This window comes from Bufo bufo, chromosome 10 (assembly GCF_905171765.1).
Source record: "Bufo bufo chromosome 10, aBufBuf1.1, whole genome shotgun sequence".
NCBI classification, from domain to species: domain Eukaryota; kingdom Metazoa; phylum Chordata; class Amphibia; order Anura; family Bufonidae; genus Bufo; species Bufo bufo.
Window position 1 is genome coordinate 129,271,973 of NC_053398.1, and position 24,556 is coordinate 129,296,528.

The window sequence follows — 24,556 nt, forward strand, 5'->3', positions numbered from 1 at the left end:
AAAAATACGGATTGGATTCAGACCAAACATACGGTCGTGTGCATGAGGCCTTAAAGAGCAAATACCTTACTGACTGACTTTTTTCGCGTCTTTTGCGGCCGCATTGAAATGAATGGGTCCGCATCCAAGCCGCAAAAACTGCGGCTCGGATGCGGACCAAAACAACGTTCGTGTGCATGAGGCCGTAGAGTGGGGTTTCGCTCTGGCTGGGGATGATGATCAATTGTCTCAGCCGAGACAAGATCCTGGCTTTGGATCCCTATATCTGGGAGCTCCTACACGCACATCATTCCCCTAGCCAGGGTGGCTGGCACGCTAACTCTAACTTCCATCCCTCCCCATGAGGCAGGAAATGGGCGAAGCTACTCTGCTCATAGAGGGGGGCGGCTGTCTCTTCACTGGTTGCGGCATGCGCAGGCTCTGGGGACACTCAGAATGCACAGGGGCCAGCTCTCTTCACGAGCTGGGAGACCCTGATCTCAGGTACAGTGGGCTCGTAGACAAGTTCTCCCTGTATCGCCATCTGATCCCACTTTGGTGGAGGGAGCACCATATTGCTTGCGTCTCCCTTCTCACTCTGTACAGAGCATGAGGGTGGAGCCCAGAGAAAGGAGTCTGCACTCCCTTGGCTCACATTGAAAAGTTATTTGTGGGCAGGCTTTAGAGTTCTTGCTTCTAGGGGGGCGTATTCGGCATCTTTGCGCTCTTGAGAGGGCGTTCTTGAGTTTTCCCGCTTATGGAGGACATGAAGAAGCGGCGCCATTTTGCGAATATGGCGAATTAACCCTTTGAGTGCTGGTGCGCACTGAATAGCGCTTTCTGGCACAGCAGCAAAGCAATAAAGTCACTTTTTAGGGTTTTGGCACAATCCTCAGATTGTGGAGTCAGGATATGGGTATAAAAGTCTATAGTTTGTTTGTGACGCCAATTGCAACGTGCGCAGGGTACTGTTGCAGGGCCCTTTAAGGTGTTGTAACTCACGTACCAGGTTAGGAATGCCAGAGTGGGGTAATGTCTCTATTTGTCTAATAAAAAGAGATTTCAAACAAAGATCATAATTCAATAAAGAAGTACAATGTTGAGTGAATCACATCATAATGAAAGCAAGACATAAAGCCTCAAAGGCATAGCCTGACAATACATGTAGCTACGAGTTAATCACTCATCCAGGACTAATGAGTCCCATAGATAAATGATCTTACAATCATAGATAAGGAACAAAATATTGTATACGAAAGAAGTTAACAGAACTATCAGCCCGAACATTATGTCACCCCATGTTACATTCATCATTCCGCTTAGTATTAGCAGTAAAGGTATGTCTGATTACGTCTACCAGATCTGTTAAACAAGCAGGTTCTAATCAATATATACCCCTATGAAAGGTGTAGCTAGTTGGTTGGGGGGGGGGGGGGGGGGGGGGGTGAGGGCAGTTGCAAAGGTTTCCTGAAAGAGCATCACACATCTTGTAGATCTAAATATCTCCTGGTTGCATTGGATTAAGGTAACTTAACATAATGTTGCCAGAGCTGCAGAAAACTGCTTCTACTATGATATGTCCACCCGATCAGTTCTTCCATTTGCCACATCTGGTGGACCCTATCCCGCCACATGTCTAAAGTCGGTGGGTCTACCGACCTCCATTTTACAGGAATCAGGAGTTTAGCGGCCATAAGCAAGTGTGTGGTTAAGTTATTTTTCCCCGGACGAAAAGCTGGGGTGGGCAGCCAAAGTAATATTAGCTGGGCTGAGAGCTTCAGGGCCGTGTTACAGATCTCGTTGATGGCGCATTCTACATCTGTCCAAAAGTGACGAATGGCTGGACAGGACCACCAGATATGGGAGATGGAGCCAGTAGCATTGTTGCATCTCCAACACAAATCTGTGGGAAATAACTGAATTTTGTAAAGAAATTCAGGGGTCCTATACCACCTGAACGCTACCTTTACGGAGTTTTCTTGTATTTTTATACATTTAGAAAAACCATGTGACCACTTTTGGATCCATTTCCTGTCGGTTTCAGTTAATGTGAGGTGTAGTTCCTTCTCCCAATCAGCGACCCATGGTGGCAAGCTTGAGTCCCTGGCATTGAGAATTTGTCTATATATAAGGGTGGTGCATTTGTGGGGCAGACGTGGGAGTAAAACAAAGTTCTCCAGCCACGTCGGAGCCGATAGTGGGACGTACTTGAAGGACCTGAATTGCCTGCAGATGATCTCAAAATCATTCCTCTGGATAAAATTTTTCCCAGGAACCATATCGCCTGAGAGGGTATTGAAAAAATCAGCAGGGGTTTCAAGTCCCAACAAGTCTCCCAGTCTGTGGTTAGACATTGAGAGCCATACATCGGATAGGTACTTAATTTGGGGGCACATGAGAATGGGTAAAACTGAAATAGGAGCCAAAGGAGAGATCTTATTCTGCCCCAAATTAAGTTCCTTAGATTTGTGGCAGACATGTAGCATACCCCTGGTAAGTTCACTATCAATTTTGGTCCCCTCTCCTCTTTTCCAGAAAGCCACAACCTATGGAATGAATCTTTGCCCAGGAGGGCCAATTCTAAATCTATGTGCATACAATGGAGCTCCTGTCTGGTCAGTGTAAGCCACCTTTCTAGGTTAATGGCCTGTATATAGGATGGAATATCCGGGAGAGAAATGCCTCCTTGTTTTTACCTGCGAGAAAGCAAACAGAGGGACATTCTAGGATGATCTCCATTCCAGAGATACTTACTCATGATAGATTGTAATTTATTTATAAAATTACAAGGGATTAAGATGGGAAGGGCTCTTAAAGTATACATAAGCAATGGAAGAATGTAGGTGGTCAAGACATTCTTTCTACCTAGCCAGGTAAGAAATGGCGAGGAGCTTTTTGAGAGGATGGAGGTAACTTTTGAGAGTAGGGGAGGGAAGTTGAGCTTAAATTATAGTTTGGGATTTATTGGGATCATGACACCCAGATATTTAATTACCTGTGGAGGCGATTTAAATGGGATGAGGGCTTTAACCCTAGTACGCAAGGCAGGTGATAAGGAAATACCCAAGGCTTCCGACTTATCAAAATTTATCTTGAAATTTGATAGTTGTCCAAAGGATTCAAATATCTGCATAACCTCCGGCAAAGCCTCCTCGGGATTTGACATCAAAAGCAAGAGGTCATCAGCGAAGGCCGCCATCCTATGGGTAAAATTTCCCAATTTCACTCCTTTGATCATAGGGGACTGGCGAAACTTTAGAAGTAACGTCTCTAGGACAAGGACAATTAAGGTAGGGGACAGCGGGCAACCCTGGCGAGTGCCATTTTTGATTTGGAAGGCGTTCGATAGGGTCCCATTGACCATCACTCTCGCTGACGGTGCTGAGTATAGAGTAAAGATGGCTCTGATGAAATCTTCAGGAATGCCAAAAGCACTCAAAGCTCTTTCCATGTAGTTCCAACTAACCCTATCGAACGCCTTCTCAGCATCTGTGCCTAGGAGCACAAGAGGGGATTTAGTTTTGAAGGCGTGTGTAATCACGTGCACCTCCCTACTGATATTGTCTGCCCTCTCTACCTGCTCTTCACCCACTTGCTCTTCACCCACAAGCCCAGGGAGCAACTTCAAGATTCTGTTGTTAAGCAACTTGGCCCACCATTTCAGGTCGGTATTCAGCAGCGAAATTGGCCTATAATTACCACAGGCTTCTCTATCCTTCCCTTCTTTATGAATAATTGTTATGTGTGCCTCCTGGGCTTGCGGGGTCAGAGATCCACCCCTGAGGAGGAGATTGCAGACATCCACAAAGTGGGGGTTAATGATCTCTCTAAACCTTTTGTAATAGGAGATTGGGAACCCATCAGGCCCTGGACTCTTACCCGAAGGAATAGAGGAGAGGACTTGATCTACTTCTTCCACCGTGAAAGGCAAAAGGAGCCCTCAAACGTCATTTGTGGTTAGCATCGGGATGTCAATAGAACCTAAGAACTCTGTAATACGTTCATCAAGCTGCTGACCATTGAGGGGTGCCAGGAGGTTATACAGAGATGAATAGAAGGAGCAAAACTCTTGAGCTATCGCGGGGGTATTAATAAGTCGGGAGCCCGAGGTCGATTTGATTGCTTGAATAAAGGATCTATTCCTTTGGCCCTTTAGAAGGTTAGAGACTAGCTTGGAGCCCCTGTTACCATGTAAATATTGTTTGAAACGTAACGTCTTTAGTGCTCTAGCCGCTCACACATTTAGCAAGTCGGGAACCTCGTGCCTCAATCGTTTAAGCGATTCTAAGACCTCATCTGATCTCGCCCGCTTGTGCAAGGTTTCAAGTGTGGAGATCTGTTGAAGGAGGGAGTCTAGTTGTTTCTAGTTATTTCAAACTAATGAACTCCCCTCTAATTACCACCTTATGTGCTTCCCATAAGGACGACCTGCTAGCTAGATCTCTGGCATTTTCCCTAAAGTAATTTTTGAGACATTGCTCCACAACCCGCTTGTGCGAATCATCCTCCAGAAGCGTCTCGTTCAATCTCCAGACCCAGGATCTCGGAGGAATAGCGTGGAATCTCACCTTAACACTCACCGGCGCATGATCAGAAACAACTATGTTCCCAATACTAGCCTCCGGAACCGAGGGTAGAAATTGGTTAGATAAGAAGAGGTAATCTAAACATTGATATGTATTATGCGTCCGTGAGTGGAAGGTGTAGTCCTTATCCTCTGGGTGTAGTATGCGCCAGACATCCAAAACCCCAAGGTCTGCGAGTGAGAGAAGAAGCCTTCTCATCTGTTTTTTGGAGGGAGGACGGCCTATAGAGGTTGAATCTTTAGAAGAATCAAGAGTGATATTGAGATCTCCTCCTAGGACGAGATGTCCTTCCCTAAAGGTCTTCAGAATCCCAAGCGTGCAAAGTAACCAGGTGAACTGTCCACTATTCGGGGCGTAGAGGTTAACTAGAGTGAACATAGAGTTTTCCACCTTGCCTTTTAAGAAAAGGTAACGGCCATCAGGGTCAACTAGTTTAGACACCAAGGTGAAGGGGAAATTCTGCCCAAAGCCTATTGAAACCCCTCTGGCAGCTGAGGAGTACGCGGCATGGTGCCACACGGGGAAAGTTTTGCTTACTACGTTAGGCACATGTAGGTGCTTGAAGTAGGTCTCTTGTAAAAGAACCAAATCAACCCCTTCTTTACGGAGCAGATGGTAAATTTGACTCCTCTTTTGCGGGGTATTCATGCCGTTTACGTTAAATGACAAAACCTTCAAGTCAGACATGATGACATTATGTAGATCTGCTCTGAAGGACTAATCAGAGGGTGACACAGGGCTACAGAAAAATAATACATAAAATGAAAAATAAACATCGCGCACTGTAGTAAATTTAAACTGCAGTAACTACCTAAGAGGTTAAGGACCTCAGTAGGGGAGGGGAATTAGTGTGGAAGTACCTAAGAACCAGGCCCCCCACACTAAGCCCAACTAAAAGAAAACATATAGCAGACATATATGAAGCATTAAGGAGCCTAAGTATGGGACCTCAGGCAGGGCAATCGCTCCACCATTACATCACGCATTTGTCGCTTTAGGCTCCAATTATATCTGGATGGATCAAATCTGATGGGCATCCGACAACAGTAAACAACATAAGAATGATGAGGAGAGTTTAGGAGATGAGGGGGGTATAGGAGGAGGGATATGGGAAGAAGGGGGGGGGCACATGGAAGCAGGGAGAAAATAAGGAAAAAGGAAGGGGGTATGTGGGGAAGGATTGCAATAGTAGTAAAAGGATGCCAGGTGGCCAATAGAAATAATAGAGGTAGAAGGGAGAGTAACCCCATAATAAGGCACAGAGCCAGGGATATATAGAACCTGAGTCCTGCCAGATGGAGATGGAATCACACGGTCTCACTGGTGATGAATCTCAGAGTCCCTCTTCACTTCAAAGATCGATTCGTTTTCTTCGGATGGAAGGGTTTCAATGGGCCCTTTTCTTCTGCGATTTTTTTCTTCTGCGCCAGATGCCATTCCTCCGGCTGTGGCAGACTTGGGAGATCTGGGGTCGGGTTGCAGGGGAGCCAAGATGGAATTTCCAGGGCCTCAGAACCTAAGGCATCCCACACAGGCCTCCGGGGTTCTCACAGTGTATTGTTTCTCCCCGATCGAAGTACTCAAACCAAAAGGGAACAGCCATCGGACAGGCAGCTTCTTGTCCCTCAGCAGCGTGGTTAATGGGCGCAAGTTCCTGCGCTTGGCCAATGTACTCGCCGCCAGATCTTGAAATAAAAGTACCTTGTGTCCATCAAGGGTGGTGTCTCCTTTTTCTCTAGCCGCTCTCAAGACGGCAGCTGTGTCCAGGAAGTTCATCAGGGCACAAACAACGTCCCTAGGTGGTTCTCCCGCGGCAGGTTTGGGCCTAAGAGCTCTATGGGCTCGTTCGATAGTAATGGCGGCAGCCTGGTCCTCGCCTACCAAGGTTGCGAATAGGCGGCGGACCTTGTCCGTCAGATCCTCAGCCTGCACTGATTCGGGTATACCCCGCAGCCGAACATTTTTCCTTCGGCCCCTGTTTTCCTGGTCTTCCAGGTTGAAGAAGGCTGTATTGATCATTTTAGACATGGCCGTTAGATGATCGTGAACTCCCTTCTCATGCTGAATGAGGAGATCCTGGCTGTCCTCTAGACGTTCGACCCGATGGCCGAGCTGCTGAAACTCGGACTTGATGTCCGAAAGTTCTTTCATGACCGGAGAGAGGGCTTGGGCCAATGATTGCTGTAAGAAGCTACGGGTGAGAGGAAGGGAGTCCATTTCTCCTCCGGTGTATGTTTCAGCATCCGAGCTGTCGTCCTCTGAGTCAGCAACTTCTCTCTCAGAGTTGGTTCGCGCCTCATGCGCCATCTTGCCTCCTTCAGGTTGCGAGGAGGATCTCCTGCTAAGGTATTTCATCAGGTCACCCTGCGTCTTTTTCATCTTCAGGGTGTTCCCTGATGCACCTTCTCTGTCTCTCAGAGTTTTCCCCATCTTGGATTCTATGTCCACTCAAATAAAAGCTAATGAAGCTGGGTTAGTGGTGAGGAGCTCCGGCAGACACGTCCTACACCATCGCTTGCTGGATCCGCCCCCGTCGGGTAATGTCTCTGTATGGTAGTGGTGATGGTGTCAACTGTGTCTCCTACCTGGGTACGGCTGGACTCCTGGATCCTGGCTCACTTGCAATAAAATGAGTGTGGTGCTAGTAGGAATAATAGAGGAATTTGCAGCAGTAATTGAGATCCAGACCTTTGGTAAAGTTCAAACTTGTCTTTACTAGTTGCAGCTTTCATCCAAGTAAGATACAGTATTAGTCTGAAGTCCCAGCAGGTATTGGCAATGTGTGGCAGGAATTTATGCTTCTGCTCTATCATGTGCCTGGAGCTTTTGCAGGAAAAGGACATCTGCTTAATAGCTCTGTAATGTAGCAGGAATATATCTTCTGCGCTATCTATCTTCTGCTTTCTTGGGGACTGACTTGCTGAGGAGGAATGTCTTCTCCTGGGTCTCTGGATGGTACTCACAGTTATTGTCTCAGGGTATGCTTCTTTCTGTAACTGGAGGTGGCTGCTTGCTTCTACTAGTTGAGGCTGCAATGCTCAGGCTGGGGATGATGATCAATTGTCTCAGCCGAGACAAGATCCTGGCTTTGGATCCCTATATCTGGGAGCTCCTACACTCACAGCCTTCCCCTAGCCGGGGTGGCTGGCACACTAACTCTAACTTCCTTCCCTCCCCATGAGGCAGGAAATGGGCGAAGCCACTCTGCTCATAGAGGGGGGAGCTAAACTGGAATATACTATTTTAGTCTAGAAACACTAAACTGGCTAAGTCCTTGCTGAACACATTGCTGCCACCTGCTGGTGAACATAGAAATTACAGCAATATATATGTAACAAGGCTTAGAATGCACATTTGTGAGGCTGCAAGGTAAAATCACATTAGATGACAGTGTTGATGCCCTTAACAGATTGTAGCGGGGTAAAAGAGTTTCGTAACACAACTCTGGGGTGTTACACATACACCATATATATGCAACACACATACACATAAATACACCATGTATACACTACACACACATACCACAAAACTTTTAAAAAATCCTAAGGAGCTAAACTATCAGTGTTGCGTGAAGTTTTTTTTCCCAGCGCTGGCCCACACCTCTAACTCCTACCAATGTCTATCTGTACATGTCCCAACCCTGCTTAGTCTCCATTGTGCCCCACACACAGTACATAGTTATGCCAGATCTGGGATGGTTAGGAGGTATGCATACATAAACATAATCACTACATTCACATAATCACATATACAATATACACCATGCAGTATATAAATGACCCCTAGGCTACAGTTACAGTAGATTTACCTACACCATATACATTTTATACACATTTGTACCTAACACTAAAGACATATTTGCAGACATATTATATTCTGTGCTATCCAGAATACAGCACCACATACCTCTTACATCCAGTGACTTCTCCGTTGATGCAGACCTTCTCTTTCTTCATCTTCTCCTTTGAGAGCAGACCACCATGATGATTTTTCACCCATCTCTTGTCTATGCAGTTTGACAAAAGACATCTTAGGTTCCTACTTTTCCATCATCCTCCTACCTTCTTAACAACTCACCTGCCACCTTCAATATTAATAATAATAATAATAATAATAATAATAATGTGCACTAGTTCAAAAATGCTTCTGTGTGCCAGTACAAAAAAAATTCCCTCAGTGCCCCAGTTGAGCTAATGTCCCCATAATGTGTGCAAGTATAAAATGCCCCTGGTAAATGCTCACATAGTGCTCCTCTCCTCTTCCCCATAGTGCCCCCATAATCTGCCAGTATAAGATTCCCCCATAGTGTCCCCCAGAATGTGCTAGTATAAATGCCCCTTCTTAGTGCCCCCATAGTGTGCCTATATAATATGCCCCCATAGTGTTCTTCCTCCCCTCCAACACCATAGTGTCCCCATAATGTGCCAGTATAAGATGCCCCCATAGTGTTTCCTATGTGCTAGCAATGCCCCCAGTAGATGCCCCAATGTGCCAGCAATGTCCCCAGTAGATGCCCCCATAGTGTCCACATGTGCCAGCAATGTCCCCAGTAGATGCCCCCATAGTGTCCACATGTGCCAGCAATGTCCCCAGTAGATGCCCCCCATAGTGTCCCCAATGATGTGCCAGTAGATGCCTCCATAGTGTCCCCATGTGCTAGCAATGTCCCCAGTAGATGCCCCCATAGTGTTCCCATGTTCCAGCAATGCCCACATAGTGTCCCCCATGTGCTAGCAATGCCCCCTATAGTGTCCCCCATGTGCCAGCAATGCCTCCAGTAGATGCCCCCATAGTGTCCCTTTGTGCCAGCCATGCCCCCAGTAGATGCTCCCATAGTGTCCCCCATATGCCAGCAATGCCCCCAGTATATACCCCTATAGTGTCCCCCATGTGCTAGCCATGCAGCCAGTAGATACCCCCATAGTGTTGCATATGTGCAAACAATGCCCCTAGTTTCGCCACAGAAAAGCAAAAAAAAACAAAAAAGCACTTACCTGCACCCTGTCAGCGAAGCAATGCAGGCCTCTTCCGGCCTGTGTCCCGCGCTGTACGGCTCAGGCAGCGCCTCGCGCCGCCTGCACCGGCCTCTGATAGGCTGCTGGCATCAGAGGAACAGGGAAGGGAGACGCCTCTCCCTTGCCCTGCTGCAGTGTTCATTTGCGTCGCCATCCTGAGGACGGTGATACAGATGAATGTAGGGAGATGAGCGCTTCCACAATGCAAGCGCTCATCTCCCGCCGAACCGGATTGGGATTCAGCCGGTTCTCCGATCTGGCTGTAATTTTAACAACCGGATCTGTAGAATCGGAGCGAACCGGCTGAATCCCATGCCTGGGCGGACCTGAGTCTAACTTCCTACAGGGGAAGATTATTAACCCTGACTGATCCATACAGAGATATGCTGGTGCATTACAATATAGTTCACAGAGATGGATGATTTAAATAAATAAATATTATAATAATAATAAAAAAAACTTTATTCAATTTACTTAATTAAAAACGAGTGAAAAATACTCACAAACAAATAAACATATAAATTGAACATATAAACAAAGAAAATAATAACTACTGGTTTGGCTATGACTGCATGGCCCCACGGAAATGTATATTTCTTCAACAACGCGGGATTTCTGGGTCAACATTAAATACCTAATCCAACTATAATCCAGACACCTCTGCATGTGTGAGAACAATTCCTAGTGTCTCTCAGATCAGGCTGGGGGAAACTTCACTTGTTAGGTTACTTTCACACTAACGTTAATATTTTTCGGTATTGAGATTCGTCATAGAGTCTCAATACTGGAAAAAAATGCTTCCTTTTTGTCCCCATTCATTGTCAATGGGGACAAAACGTAACTGAACAGAACGGAGCGCACCAAAATGCATGTTCCATTCTCATACCGGAGAGCATGTTGTAGTTTGCTTTCCGTCCTGGCAAACTGATCGAGACGGTTCCGGTTGTATTATTTTTAACATACCCAAGACGGATTCGGCAAGAACTCCATTGAAAGTCAATGGGGGACGGATCCGTTTTCTATTGTGGCAGAGAAAACGGATCCGTCACCACTGACTTGCATTGGGGGTCATGACGGACCCGTCTTGCTCCGCATCCCAGGACGGAAAGCAAAATACAACATGTTACGGTTTGCTCTCCGGTATGAGAACAGAACATGCATTTTGGAGCGCTCCGTCCTGGTCAGTTCAGTTTTGTCCCCATTGACAATGAATTGGGACAAAACTGAAAGTGTAACTGCCATTCTATTTTTATTTGTGTAATGTATAAGGGCAGTGATACTGACCATCTTTGTAATATATTTTTAATACTGAAATCATACATTTCTATGAGAAAAATAGCTCTGAAGTGGCCCATTTTGAGCCTTAGCAACGCTCCTCTGTCTTCTGTTTACATGGAATTTAAAGTAAGGCCTCTTTCACACGGGTGTCCCGGATTTGCTCCGGATGCGTCGCGTGTGCATTGCGGGAAACCCGCGCGAGTAGGCACGCAATTTCAGTCAGTTTTCACTGTGATTGTGTTGCGTGGTTCAGTTATTTCCGCGCGAGCGCAATGCATTTTGATCGCGTGTTATAAAAAACTGAATGTGGTACACAGACCCGAAACCTGGACTTCTTCACTGAAGTTCGGGTTTGGGTTCGGTGTTCTGTAGATTTTATTATTTTCCATTATAACATGGTTATAAAGGAAAATAATAGCATTCTGAATACAGAACGCTTACTAAAATGTTGCTTGAGGGGTTAAAAAATAAAAAAAATTAACTCACCTCATCCTCTTGTTCGCGCAGCCGGCCTCGTCTTCTTTCTTCATCTTTCAGGACCTGCAAAAGGACCTTTGATGACGTAATCACGCTCACTACGTGGTGAGCGTGATGACGTCAGCGCAGGTCCTGCTGAATAAAGATAGAAGATTATGTCATCAAAGGTCCTTTTGCAGGTCCTGAAAGATGAAGAAAGAAGACGATGCCGGCTGCGCGAACAAGAGGATGAGGTGAGTTAATTATTTTTTTTTTTTTTAACCCCTCCATCCCTATTCTACTATGCATCCTGTATTAAAAATGCTATTATTTTCCCTTATAACCATGTTATAAGGGAAAATAATAAAATGAATAGAACACCTAACCTGAACTTCAGTGAAGAAGTCCGGGTTTGGGTACCACACTCAGTTTTTTTTTTTCACGCGCGTGTAAAACGCATTGCACTCGCGCGGAAAAAACAGTACATTGGAACGCAATCGCAGTCAAAACTGACTGCAATTGCGTGCCTACTCGCTCGGTTTTCCCGCAATGCACACGCAACGCATCCGGAACGCCCGTGTGAAAGAGGCCTTAGGTTACTTACACACTAGCGTTTTTGCTGGATCCGGCAGGGTTCACCAAAAACGCTTACGTTACTGATAATACAACCATCTGCATCCGTTATGAACGGATCCGGTTGTATTATCTTTAACATAGCCAAGACGGATCCGTCATGAACTCTATTCAAAGTCAATGGGGGACCGATCCGTTTTCTGTTGTGTCAGATGGAAAGCAAAACTGCAGCACGCCCTTAGAGGTAGGCAACTGAGCATCAGAAAAAACTAATTTAGCCTCACTATCCCAACCTGACCACCTGCTAGAAATCCTCTATACATCAAAATAATTAGAAAATGGAGATTCACAGATCACGTAGATTAACCAGGCACCCTTAATTGATATACAGTCAGGTCCATAAATATTGGGACATCGACACAATTCTACCATTTTTGGCTCTATACACCACAATAGATTTGAAATGAAACGAACAAGATATGCTTTACCTGCAGACTGTCAGCTTTAATTTGAGGTATTTACATCGAAATCAGGTGAACGGTGCAGGAATTACAACATTTTGCATATGTGCCTCCAACTTGTTAAGGAACCAAAAGTAATGGGACAGAATAATAATCATAAATCAAACTTTCACTTTTTAATACATGGTTGCAAATCCTTTGCAGTCAATTACAGCCTGAAGTCTGGAACGCATAGACATCACCAGACGCTGGGTTTCATCCCTGGTGATGCTCTGCCAGGCCTCCACTGCAACTGTCTTCAGTTCCTGCTCGTTCTTGGGGCATTTTCCCTTCAGTTTTGTCTTCAGCAAGTGAAATGCATGCTCAATCGGATTCAGGTCCGGTGATTGACTTGGCCATTGCATAACATTCCCCTTCTTTCCCTTAAAAAACTCTTTGGTTGCTTTTGCAGTATGCTTTGGGTCATTGTCCATCTGCACTGTGAAGCGCCGTCCAATGAGTTCTGAAGGATTTGGCTGACTATGAGCAGATAATATTGCCCGAAACACTTCAGAATTCATCCTGCTGCTTTTGTCAGCAGTCACATCATCAATAAATACAAGAGAAGCAGTTCCATTGGCAGCCATACATGCCCACGCCATGACACTACCACCACCATGCTTCACTGATGAGGTGGTATGCTTAGGATCATGAGCAGTTCCTTTCCTTCTTCATACTCTTCTCCTCCCATCACTCTGGTACAAGTTGATCTTGGTCTCATCTGTCCATAGGATGTTGTTCCAGAACTGTGAAGGCTTTTTTAGATGTTGTTTGGCAAACTCTAATCTGGCCTTCCTGTTTTTGAGGCTCACCAATGGTTTCCATTTTGTGGTGAACCCTCTGTATTCACTCTGGTGAAGTCTTCTCTTGATTGTTGACTTTGACACACATACACCTACCTCCTGGAGAGTGTTCTTGATCTGGCCAACAGTTGTGAAGGGTGTTTTCTTCACCAGGGAAAGAATTCTTCGGTCATCCACCACAGTTGTTTTCCGTGGTCTTCCGGGTCTTTTGGTGTTGCTGAGATCACCGGTGCGTTCCTTCTTTTTAAGAATGTTCCAAACAGTTGTTTTGGCCACACCTAATGTTTTTGCTATCTCTCTGATGAGTTTGTTCTGTTTTTTCAGCCTAATGATGGCTTGCTTCACTGATAGTGACAGCTCTTTGGATCTCATCTTGAGAGTTGACAACAACAGATTCCAAATGCAAATAGCAGACTGGAAATGACCTCTGGACCTTTTATCTGCTCATTGTAATTGGGATAATGAGGGAATAACACACACCTGGCCATGGAACAGCTGAGAAGCCAAATGTCCCATTACTTCTGGTCCCTTAACAAGTGGGAGGCACATATGCAAACTGTTGTAATTCCTGCACCGTTCACCTGATTTGGATGTAAATACCCTCAAATTAAAGCTGACAGTCTGCAGGTAAAGCACATCTTGTTTGTTTTTTATTTAAAATCCATTGTGGTGGAGTATAGAGCCAAAAATGTTAGAATTGTGTCGATGTCCCAATATTTATGGACCTCACTGTAGTTCACAGAGATGGATGCTTAAAATAAAAAAAATAAAAAACCTTTTATTCAATTCACTTGATTTATAAATGTCTGCAATAGTGACGATGCCCTGCCACACGTGCAGAGGTGGCGAGCGCGGGACTTTGTCTGTCTCCATAGGGCTTACATTATTATATAGCGCTCCTGATGAGGCATTGAATTATGCTGAAACGCGTAGAGCCGAGAAAGCGGAGCCTGGATCAGATTTCTAACTGAGATAGAGAGGACTTAATAGAGGGCACAACGTAGTTGCTGATACCAGTCAGTTTATTTAGTGAATGGGTTTGGGGGGCTGCTCTTCTTCAGCTGTAGCATGAACAGCAAGAGTGAAGATGGACACATAAGATGAGATGTGTACAATGGAACAAGTGAAGTTTCCCCAAGCCCGATCTGAGACACATTAGGAATTGTTATCTCCGCTTAGTGTTTTCACACATGCAGAGTTGTCTTGATTATAATGGATTAGGTATTTAAAGAGGACCTTTCACCAGAGGAAAGCCTCTAAACTAACTATACAGAAGTGTAGAGCGGCGCCCAGGGATCCCCCTGCACTTACTGTTATCCCCGGGCGCCGCTCCGTTCGCCCGGTACAGCCTCCGGTATGTAAGTAGTTAGGCTCCACCCACTTGATCCTGCCGGCGTCTTCTTCTCCTATGCTGTGGCGCTGGCCAATGGCAGCGCTCAGCTCATAGCCAGGCTATGAGCTGCGCGCTGCGATTGGCCAGCGCTACAGCATAGGAGAAGGAGACCGTGGCAGGCTCCACTGGGTGGAGCCTAACTACTTACATACCGGAGGCTGTACCGGGCGAACGGAGCGGCGCCCGGGGATAACAGTAAGTGCAGGGGGATCCCTGGGCGCCGCTCTACACTTCTGTATAGTTAGTTTAGAGGCTTTCCTCTGGTGAAAGGTCCTCTTTAATGTTGACCCAGAAATCCCACGTTGTTGAAGGAATATACATTTCCGTGGGGCCATGCAGTCATAGCCAAACAAGTAGTTATTATTTTCTTTGTTTATATGTTTAAGTGAGTATTTTTCACCAGTTTTTAATCAAGTGAATTGAATTGATTTTTCTTTTTTTTGGGGGGTAAGCATCCATCTGTGTGAACTATATCAATGAAAAGGGTTCTCCGTGAATTAGGAAAAATGCAAATACTTAAATATTACTTCATTATAAATATATTACCAAATACCTTTCATCAGTTATAATGGCTCGTTTTATCCAGGGAACAGTCATTAGGAAAAAAAATAAATGGCCACCGTCCTACTAGTACACACAAAACCTGTCCTAATTACACAGGAAGATAAGTTAAATAGCTGCGCCATCTTCCTCTCTTACTTGTCAGGGATTATGATCCTGAATACAGTTTAATATAATCTTCAAATGAATCTCTGTGGGAATGGAGTTCATTAGGAGACATGAAGTACAGAGAGGAGGTGGGAATGTAGATAATGAGCAGCAGCACTTGTATGCAGTCTCCATTACCACAGTCCATCCGCTCTGTACTTCATGTCTCCTCATGAACTCCATTCCCACAGAGATTCATCTGAAGATCTTATCAGCTGTATTCAGGATCATCATCCCTGACAAGCAGAGAGGAGGATGAGGCAGCTCTTTACCTCAGTGTTGTGAAGTAACTTGTCCTCCTTTTGGGATTAGGACAGGTTTTGTGGGTACTAAAGGGACGGCGACCATTTTATTTCTCCTAATGATTGCTCCCTAGACAAAATGAGCCATTATAGCTAATGAAATATATTTGGGAATATACTCATAATAAAGTCAGTATTTTAATTTTCTCAATTCCCGGAGAACCCCTTTAAGGGTGCCTGGTTAATCTACTTGATCTGCGAATCTACATTACAATACATTAGAACATTACATAACATTATGCAGTCAAAAACAATTTGCATGTACCCTATTCTGGGATATACACATCCCAATCCCAAGTGTCTCATGCCCCTATTGACCCAGAAATACCAGTGGATACCAGTCACACACGGATCTGTTGATTCTCTTCTCCAGAATTCTTCTTGGGTATATGATTATATGTGATAACTATGTGGCTTCTTGCCTCTCATTGTCCCTGTTACTTATTAATTTCTCCCTCTGTAGGACCTATAAAGGGCATCGCTTACACCGTCTAATAATTTGCCAGATATACAGTATAGTCTAAGAGAAGACACTAGATAACATCCCGGAGATTGAGGATCTGCATCCGAGGAGTCACCTGAAAAGATACGATGGGCACTAAACACACTATGGCACTGCTGGGGTTATTGACTCTACTGGTCTGCGAACTGGTGACGGTGGTCAACTCAAACAGGGATGAAGCTCTGAGGATAATGGAAAAAACCCCCGTCATTGATGGGTAAGTGTGGCACTTTGGGTTATCGGTGGCCAACTTGAGCGTGGTTATGGCATAGGCTCATTCTCCATATCCATATGAGAAGCTCATGGATGATATGGTCACCATGTCTAATGGATGAGGTCTACTGGTGGCTACATTGTTTATATGGGACATAGCTATGGATTCCATCTACTATATGATAGTATATATACGGCTTGGCGGGGGGGGGGGGGGGTCTTGGGAAAGATTCTCCTTTGGAGCTATGACAATAGAAGCTGTTCCTCTGCTCGGGGATGGTTTCAGCTGTATAGTCGCATCTTCAGATGGAGAAGAGTAAAGTCAATCCAGATCACCCATTTCCAGATCTCAGATCACACCAATTCTGAATGCTCACCTATCACCCAGATCACAGAATGGCTACAAAGAGCAGAATTCGCTCTGGAGGACCTGACCCTTCCGTGCATTATTTAAACTAATGTGTGGGGGGGCCACATGGACCATCAGCCATAAATCAGGTAAAAATTATATTTAGGCTACTTTCACACTAGCGGCAGGATGGATCCGACAGGCTGTTCACCCCGTCAGATCCGTCCTGCCGCCGGACCGCCGCTCCGTCCCTATTGACTATAATGGGGACGGGGGCGCAGCACGGCAATGCACGGCGAGAGGCCGTCGGACTAAAAAGTCAGACATGTCGTAGTTTTAGTCCGGCGGCCTTTCGCCGTGCTGTGCCGGAGCTCCGCCCCCGTCCCCATTATTGTCAATGGGGGATGGAACGGCGGTCCGGCAGCATGGCGAAATAGCGGCAGGACGGATCTGACAGGGTGAACAGCCTGTCGGATCCGTCCTGCCGCTAGTGTGAAAGTACCCTTAATGTAATATAAACATAAAAAGCACCACACAATAAAGTAAAATTGTATACTAAAATACAAAAAATTAAATAAAACCACCAATAAATATGAATCGGCAGCAATATTCCAGCAGCAGTGGAAATGATCTATGAGCAGCAATATAGATAGCAATAGATCAATAGCAATCCAATGTGCAACAGGATAGAAGAACCAGCAGCATAAAGGGGAATGTCCAGCAGTGGCGAAGGTGAAAAGTCCACCAGTGTTGCGACCGTTCTATCCACACGTATGTCTCTATTCAAATATTTTTTTAGACATTATTACCCCATTCATTTTTATTGAGAATTGTGTAATACCTCAGTTCCCCTGTGGAGGCACTGCAGGGAAGTTGTATTGCTGTTGGGTTTTCCCAACAATTACACCTTGTGACCCGCTTATTCCCAGGGGACTGTCCTCTCCTTTGCCCCCATCCAGCACTTGCACACGTGATCGATCATGCATGTGTATGGGGGGATATCGGGTGAGGCAGATGTCAGCAAAATGAGTTGTGTCTGTTTTGCGGTCCGCAAAATACGGGTGCGGTAGGTGTGCCATCCGCATTTTTTTTGTGTGGACCCATTAATGGGTCAGTGGTCTGCATTTTGCAGAGATATTCAATTTTTTTTTCCGGAACGGACATACTGCTCCGGAAAGCACACAGATGAAATGATAGGACATATCCTATACTTGTTGACAAAATGGAGACCATGGACCCAATGAAGAAATAAAATGCTGATGCAGCACAGATCGCATCCGCATTTTGCAGATCCCCCAAATTTTTCTCAACTTCTTCTACTATTTCTATCACTTGCTCTACAAGCGGGGGTCAGTAACCTGTGCAACTACAACTCCCAGCATGCTTTATTCACTTCTACAGGAGTTCCAAGAACAGCCAAACAAGTGTGAATGCTGGGAGTTGTAGTTTCATCACAGCTGAAGTTACGGAGACCTGCTCTAGGGCGACATCATTTGAGGTTTCTATCGCTCTGTACGGAGCTCTCCCTCAAAAGAGAACAAAAGATCAGACATGTTGAAACTCAACATGCCCGATCCTTCTGTTTTCAATGGGGATAGGTTGCTTAATCTGCCCATCGAGAGCAAATGTCGACTCAACCAGGATGGCCTCGGATCTGTACGGGGCGGGATGTCCAACCTGCGCCCCCTCATTAATAATGCACTACTCTCCCAACAGGCACAATGACCTGCCCTGGCAGCTACTGGCTAAATTCAATAACCAGCTGAGTAAGGTGGATCTCCATATTCTGAATGACACCCACACCAACATCCCCAAACTGCGAGAGGGAAAAGTGGGGGCACAGGTGAGTGTGTACAGGCTGTTTTGGAGTGTGTCCAATCTCGGGCACGTTAATGCGCTGACCCCTCACAAAGCCGGGGGAGTCTGCTCGCGGTTAGTGAGGAGCCAAAGCGCAGCGGCGTCTGCCCTGGGATACGCAGAGGATTTTATTTAATTTTGTGGACAAGCCCCTCCATCTAAAAACACGGAGTGCTGTCCGCATCTTTTGCAGCCCCCGTTGAAGTGAATTGGTCCGCATCCGAGCCGCCAAAACTGCGGCTCGGATGCGGACCAAAACAACGGCCGTGTGCATGAGGCCTTATTCAAATAACTCCTTTATTTATCGGTCACACATATAATATAAAAAAAGGATATATAAAAATATACACAAATAATATAGAAAAACAAATTGTTGTCTAAAATATATGAATTGCAATTCATTAATTGTGTAGATTATATTGTGCAGAGAAAGCGACTTATTTACAACCTGGAGCATTTCTATTCTTGTTATACAGGTGTTTCTCATTAGTTATTTCTCATCTAGGTAGAAACAACCTTGAGAATGTATATGAGAAATAACCAATGAGAAACACCTGTAGAACAAGAATAGAAATGCTCCAGGTTGTAAATAAGTCGCTTTCTCTGCACAATATAATCTACACAATTAATGAATTGCAATTCATATATTTTAGACAACAATTTGTTTTTCTATATTATTTGTGTATATTTTTATATATCCTTTTTTATATTATTTTATATGTGTGACCAATTAATAAATGAGTTATTTGAATAAGGGCTTGTTCACACGAACGTATGTGTTCCGTTCCGTGCATTGGGCACCGCAATTTGCGGTTCCCAATGCACGTAGAACGTTGGTGCAGGCTCCGGGACGGATCCAGACCCATTCAACTTGAATGGGTCCGCATCCTTCCGTTCTGCAAAAAGATAGAGCAAGTTCTAATTTTTTTGCGGAATGGAAGTACGGAACGGAAGTGCCGCTTCCGTAGGGTTCCGTTCGGTGCTTCCGTTTACGCATCTCTGGATTTGCGGACCCATTGAAGTGAATGGGTCCGCATCCGCGATGCGGAATGCACACGGAACGGTGTGGCCGCCTATGCGGTCCGCAATACGAAAACGGAGGACATACGGTCGTGTGAACAAGCCCTAATATGGATAAGATCTCTCTGGATTCCTCCGGTGTGCCTGTCTACAGTTATAAATCATGCAAATAGTTTGTAAGGCTGAAAAAAAGATATCCGTGCATCCAGTTCAGCCTGTTCACCTGCAAATAACATTTGTATTGGCGTTTTTTTTGTCAGATAAAAAAAAATGTGTTTTTATGTGACATTTTATGATTTTTTTTTTAAACGATTTGTGGCTTTTTTTTTTTTTAAGCCATGCGTTTTTAAAAAGGAAATTATGATGTCACTTCTTCTGTAGATCACAATATAAAAAAATGCCATAAAACCGCAACACAGGCTGATATGTGCAATTTTTTAAGGGCGACAAAGCAATGAGCAAAAAAACCTCCCTAGCCGGTGCGTGATGCAATAAAATAAAATAAATACGCCGTGGCCAAAAAAAAGACCCTAAAAAGAAAAAAAAAATGACTGGTACTTTGCATTTTGTTTCATAATTCTCTGCTAGCGTCTAGAGGTGGCGTTTAAAATGAAAATGCACCAAAACAAATGCATGTAAAAAGCCAGAATAAAACTGTATGTGCAGTGTCGGACCGGGGTACTTAGGGCCCCCCAGTGTGACTGATTCTGGGGGCCCATTTTAGGGCTCCTGCACACTAACTTATTTTTTTTCCCCCATGTCTGTACTGTTCACTTCACTTCAATGTGGCCGCAAAAAAATAAAATAAAATGACTCCGTGTGCATTCCGTGTCTGTATGTCCGTGTGGCCGTTCTGCAAAATGATAGAAGATGTCCTATTATTGTCGGCATTGCAGACACGGACAGGACGGCTTTATTAGAGGCTGTTCTGTTCCGCATATTGTGGAATGCACACACCCGGTATCCATGTTTTGCGGATCCGCAATTTGCGGACTGCAAAACATCCAACGGTCGTGTTCTTGAGCCCTTACCGTGATAACAGAAATATTAAAGATGAAGTATGATGGCCGACATTCACAGCACAATGCACAAACATACATGTGGCAGGATTTACACATATAGGGATCTTCAGTCAGTCAGAAACAAGACACGTGCAGCGCACACCAATCACTCATTGGACACACGTGGCACAGAAGACACTTATACGTGGCTCACATGCCACTGATGCATGTCACATGGTGCACATACACCACTGATACATAGAACATATATAGCACACACCAATCACACATAGGAAGAAAGTTGATAGGCACTTACTAATGTATTGTGATTGTCCATGTTGGCTCCTTTCCATCACATTACACACAGCACGTATCCGTGGTTTTGACCACTCTGCAATCCAGCAGCGGTGGCCGTGCTTGCACACTATAGGTAAAGGTGTTGGCCTATGCGGACTTCCAGCCTTTTCCTATAGTGTGTAAGCACGGCCACCACTGCTGGATTACACCGTGGTCGTAACCACGGATATGTTCTGTGTCTAATGTGATGGAAAGGAGGCAATATGGACAATCACAATACATTAGTAAGTGCCTTGTATTAACTGCACGATAAATGCCATTTACTGAAGTGAGACAAACCCTTTAACCCCTTCATGCATAAATGTCTGGCATTAAATTGATCAAATCCTAACCTCCTCAGATTGTACATAATCTACAGTATACTTAAAAGGGTTGTCCTACCATACTGACCTATTGCCTATCTACAGGATAGGTGATAAATATCAGATTGCTGGGGTCTGACTGCTGGAACACCCACTGACCATGAAAAAAGGGGTCCTGAGACATTCAATTACATTACCGCCAATCTATGTACACAAGGGTCTTAAGACCACGTTCCCTTGATCATGGGGGTCCCGGCAGTCAGACCCCCATCAATCAGACACTTATCACCTGTCGTGTCTTAACTGTTGGACCTTTTCACATTCCCTATCCTTTTCTTTGGGCGTAAAAAATAAAAATAAAATAAAAATTTAAAATCTAACCCAAAATATGTGTCAAACCACTAGCGTTATTCTTTTCCGGTATTGAAATCCGGTAAAGGGTCTTAATACCGGAAAAAAACGCATCAGTTTTGTCCCAATGCATTCTGAATGGAAAGCAATCCGTTCAGTTTGCATCAGGATGTCTTCAGTTCAGTCCCTTGTACGGTATTTGACCGGACAAAATACCACAGCATACTGTGGTTTTTTTTCCGCTCAAAATCCCGGAACAGTACCGCACTTGCCGGATCCAGTATTAATTTCCATAGAGATAGAGATGTATTAATGCCGGATCCGGTACCGAGTGTTCAGGAAATTGCCGCATCGCCGGATCCGGTTTCCCGGTATGCGCATGCGCAGTTTTTTCTCGCTTTGAAAAAATTAAATGGGGGTCTGAACACTGGAGCCCCAACTGATCCCCCCTCCTTGACTGAGTGGCAGGTCGAGCATATGCCCTGCCCCTTCATCCATTCTCTATGGGGTCGCCGGAGATGGCGGCGTACAGCGCTGGCTATTTCCAGTGGTCCCAAAGAGAATGAATGGAGCAGCAGGGCGTATGTGTGGCCTGCCACACCATCAAAAAGGGGGACAGGACCCGTTCCTGGGATCAGTGGGGGTCGCAGAATCGGACCCCACTAATCATATAGTTATGCCCTATGGTGTGGGGAGGATAACTTGAAAACTTGGACAACCCATTTAAATCCTCCACCACCAGTATCTCTTTATAAATAGATCCCTTATTTCCCCCTTACAGTCTCCTACAGCTCACTACTGTCACACACCTGAGAAATCAGCCCAGCACTGCAGAGGAGTCCTTCTCTGCAGCAACCATAGTTTTCTGACAGCAGGGAGGGCAGTAGGATGGCCAGACATGTTCTCTCCTCCTTCACTGCCAGCAGCCCGGGAAGTTTAGAAGATACTGTGGAGCCTCCTTTACAATTTACACCAGTAGGAGGCTGCATCACTGTGCGATACTGCCACCTGGAGGCTACAATAATTATCTCTCCTGAGAAACAAGAGAAATAATTACTCCTCTGTCTTATCTCTGGGTGCAGGAGACTGGGGGCCAACCGAGGAATCCCCCGCCTCCCCGGTGGGCCAGTCCAAGCCTGTGTATGTGAATCGACCTAATTACGCCAGCAGCCACGTCACAGATTCCTTCATTTCTTTGCCAACATCCAGCCTGTGGCTTGACCAGGCACCTAGCGACAAGATTTCCAAACTTTTTGGAGCCATAGCCAACTTTAAGAATCAAACCTGCAGCGTAAAGCAAGGAGAGGAATAGAGGTGAAGCCTAAAACGCTAATGACACGTAAAATGAATTTCTGATGACTTCACATATCCTTTAGACAGTGAGGGAGTCAGACATTGTACTATAATGGACAAACCAGCCGACATCGAAGAGCTTGGTAAACATCCCACACAGGGAGTGACTCCATGTATCATGATTTCTCTACATTGCTGTTCCATGTATCACGTGTCATCCTCTACTATTTTTTATGTAGTTTTGGGCAGCCTACGTCCCCTGTGACACTCAAGGTAAAGACGCCGTTAAGAGGACCCTGGAGCAGATAGACGTCGTCAATCGAATGTGTGAAGAGTATCCGGAAGCCTTCCTGTGTGTGAACAGCGCAGCAGGTGAGGACAGATGGGTGGTGGGTTAATAGCACGTGGTGGGTGATGGGGTATAGCACATGGTGGGTTAAAGCACACGCGGTGGGTGGTGGGTTATAGCACGTAGTGGGTTAAAGCACACGGTGGGTGGTGGGTTATAGCACACGGTGGGTGGTGGGTTATAGCACACGGTGGGTGGTGGGGTATAGCACGTGGTGGGTGATGGGGTATAGCACGTGGTGGGTGATGGGGTATAGCACGTGGTGGGTGATGGGGTATAGCACGTGGTGGGTGATGGGGTATAGCACACGGTGGGTGGTGGGTTATAGCACACGGTGGGTGGTGGGGTATAGCACACGGTGGGTGGTGGGGTATAGCACACGGTGGGTGGTGGGGTATAGCACGTGGTGGGTGATGGGATATAGCACGTGGTGGGTGATGGGGTATAGCACGTGGTGGGTGATGGGGTATAGCACGCGGTGGGTGATGGGGTATAGCACGCGGTGGGTGATGGGGTATAGCACACGGTGGGTGGTGGGGTATAGCACACGGTGGGTGATGGGGTATAGCACACGGTGGGTGAGGGCCAGATACAGATTTAGCATTGGGGTTCAGGAACTTCAATCTAGCGCTCATGTTCCTGTGTGTTGTATTCCTCCCACAGGGATTGAAGAAGCTTTCCGGGCCAAAAAAGTGGCCAGTTTGATTGGTGTGGAGGGTGGACACTCCATTGACAGCAGCTTGGGAGTACTACGGACCTTTTACAATCTAGGGATGCGGTATATGACCTTGACACACAGCTGTAACGTCCCATGGTAAGAACCACTATTGAAATCACATTATACGTCGTGTATAGCCAACACCGATCTCTGGGGGCACCAGATAACCAACTCCATGGCTCCAGCACCAATCATCCTTCTGCAGTACCCCAGAATAAGGTTACTGCAAAGGGATAATTGATGTCATGTTATATTGCTAAGTAAATTGTTATTGTATTTGTGTACCCAAAAGCATTGTATGGACAGTTCAGGGTTAACACTTTGGCTAATTCTGTTATGTTGCCAGGAGATGGACCTGGGTTTGCCCCTGATTAGTTCAGTCAGTGTAGTGTGTGTCTAGCTATGCTACAGTAGTAAGGACCTAGACGTGCAAGCTCTACAAAGATAGGCCTGAGATCCGAGAACCTTTATCTCTGGGTCTTCTACAACAGAGAAAGCTACTTTATCATTAAAGGTGCTGTATAGAGAAGATCAGGAGGTCCAGAGTCTACAAGGCTGTGTGTTGGAGTCAGCAAGGTATTGTGCACGTTTATGGCAGAGAGACCTTACTGATGTCAGAGGGAACATCCTTGCACACTTGGAGATCGTTTG

General features: G+C 45.5%; 1 protein-coding gene across 1 annotated transcript in view; it reads left to right on the top strand.

Annotated features, from left to right (window-relative positions):
- Positions 1-24,556, top strand: part of DPEP1 (dipeptidase 1) — a 41,286-nt gene that overhangs the window by 7,772 nt on the left and 8,958 nt on the right. Inside the window, exons 2-5 of the mRNA XM_040410619.1 lie at positions 16,057-16,312; positions 18,374-18,500; positions 23,078-23,210; positions 23,851-24,001. Coding sequence (XP_040266553.1) covers positions 16,185-16,312; positions 18,374-18,500; positions 23,078-23,210; positions 23,851-24,001 — 539 coding nt within the window. The 5' untranslated portion in view covers positions 16,057-16,184. The remainder of the gene's footprint in view (positions 1-16,056; positions 16,313-18,373; positions 18,501-23,077; positions 23,211-23,850; positions 24,002-24,556) is intronic.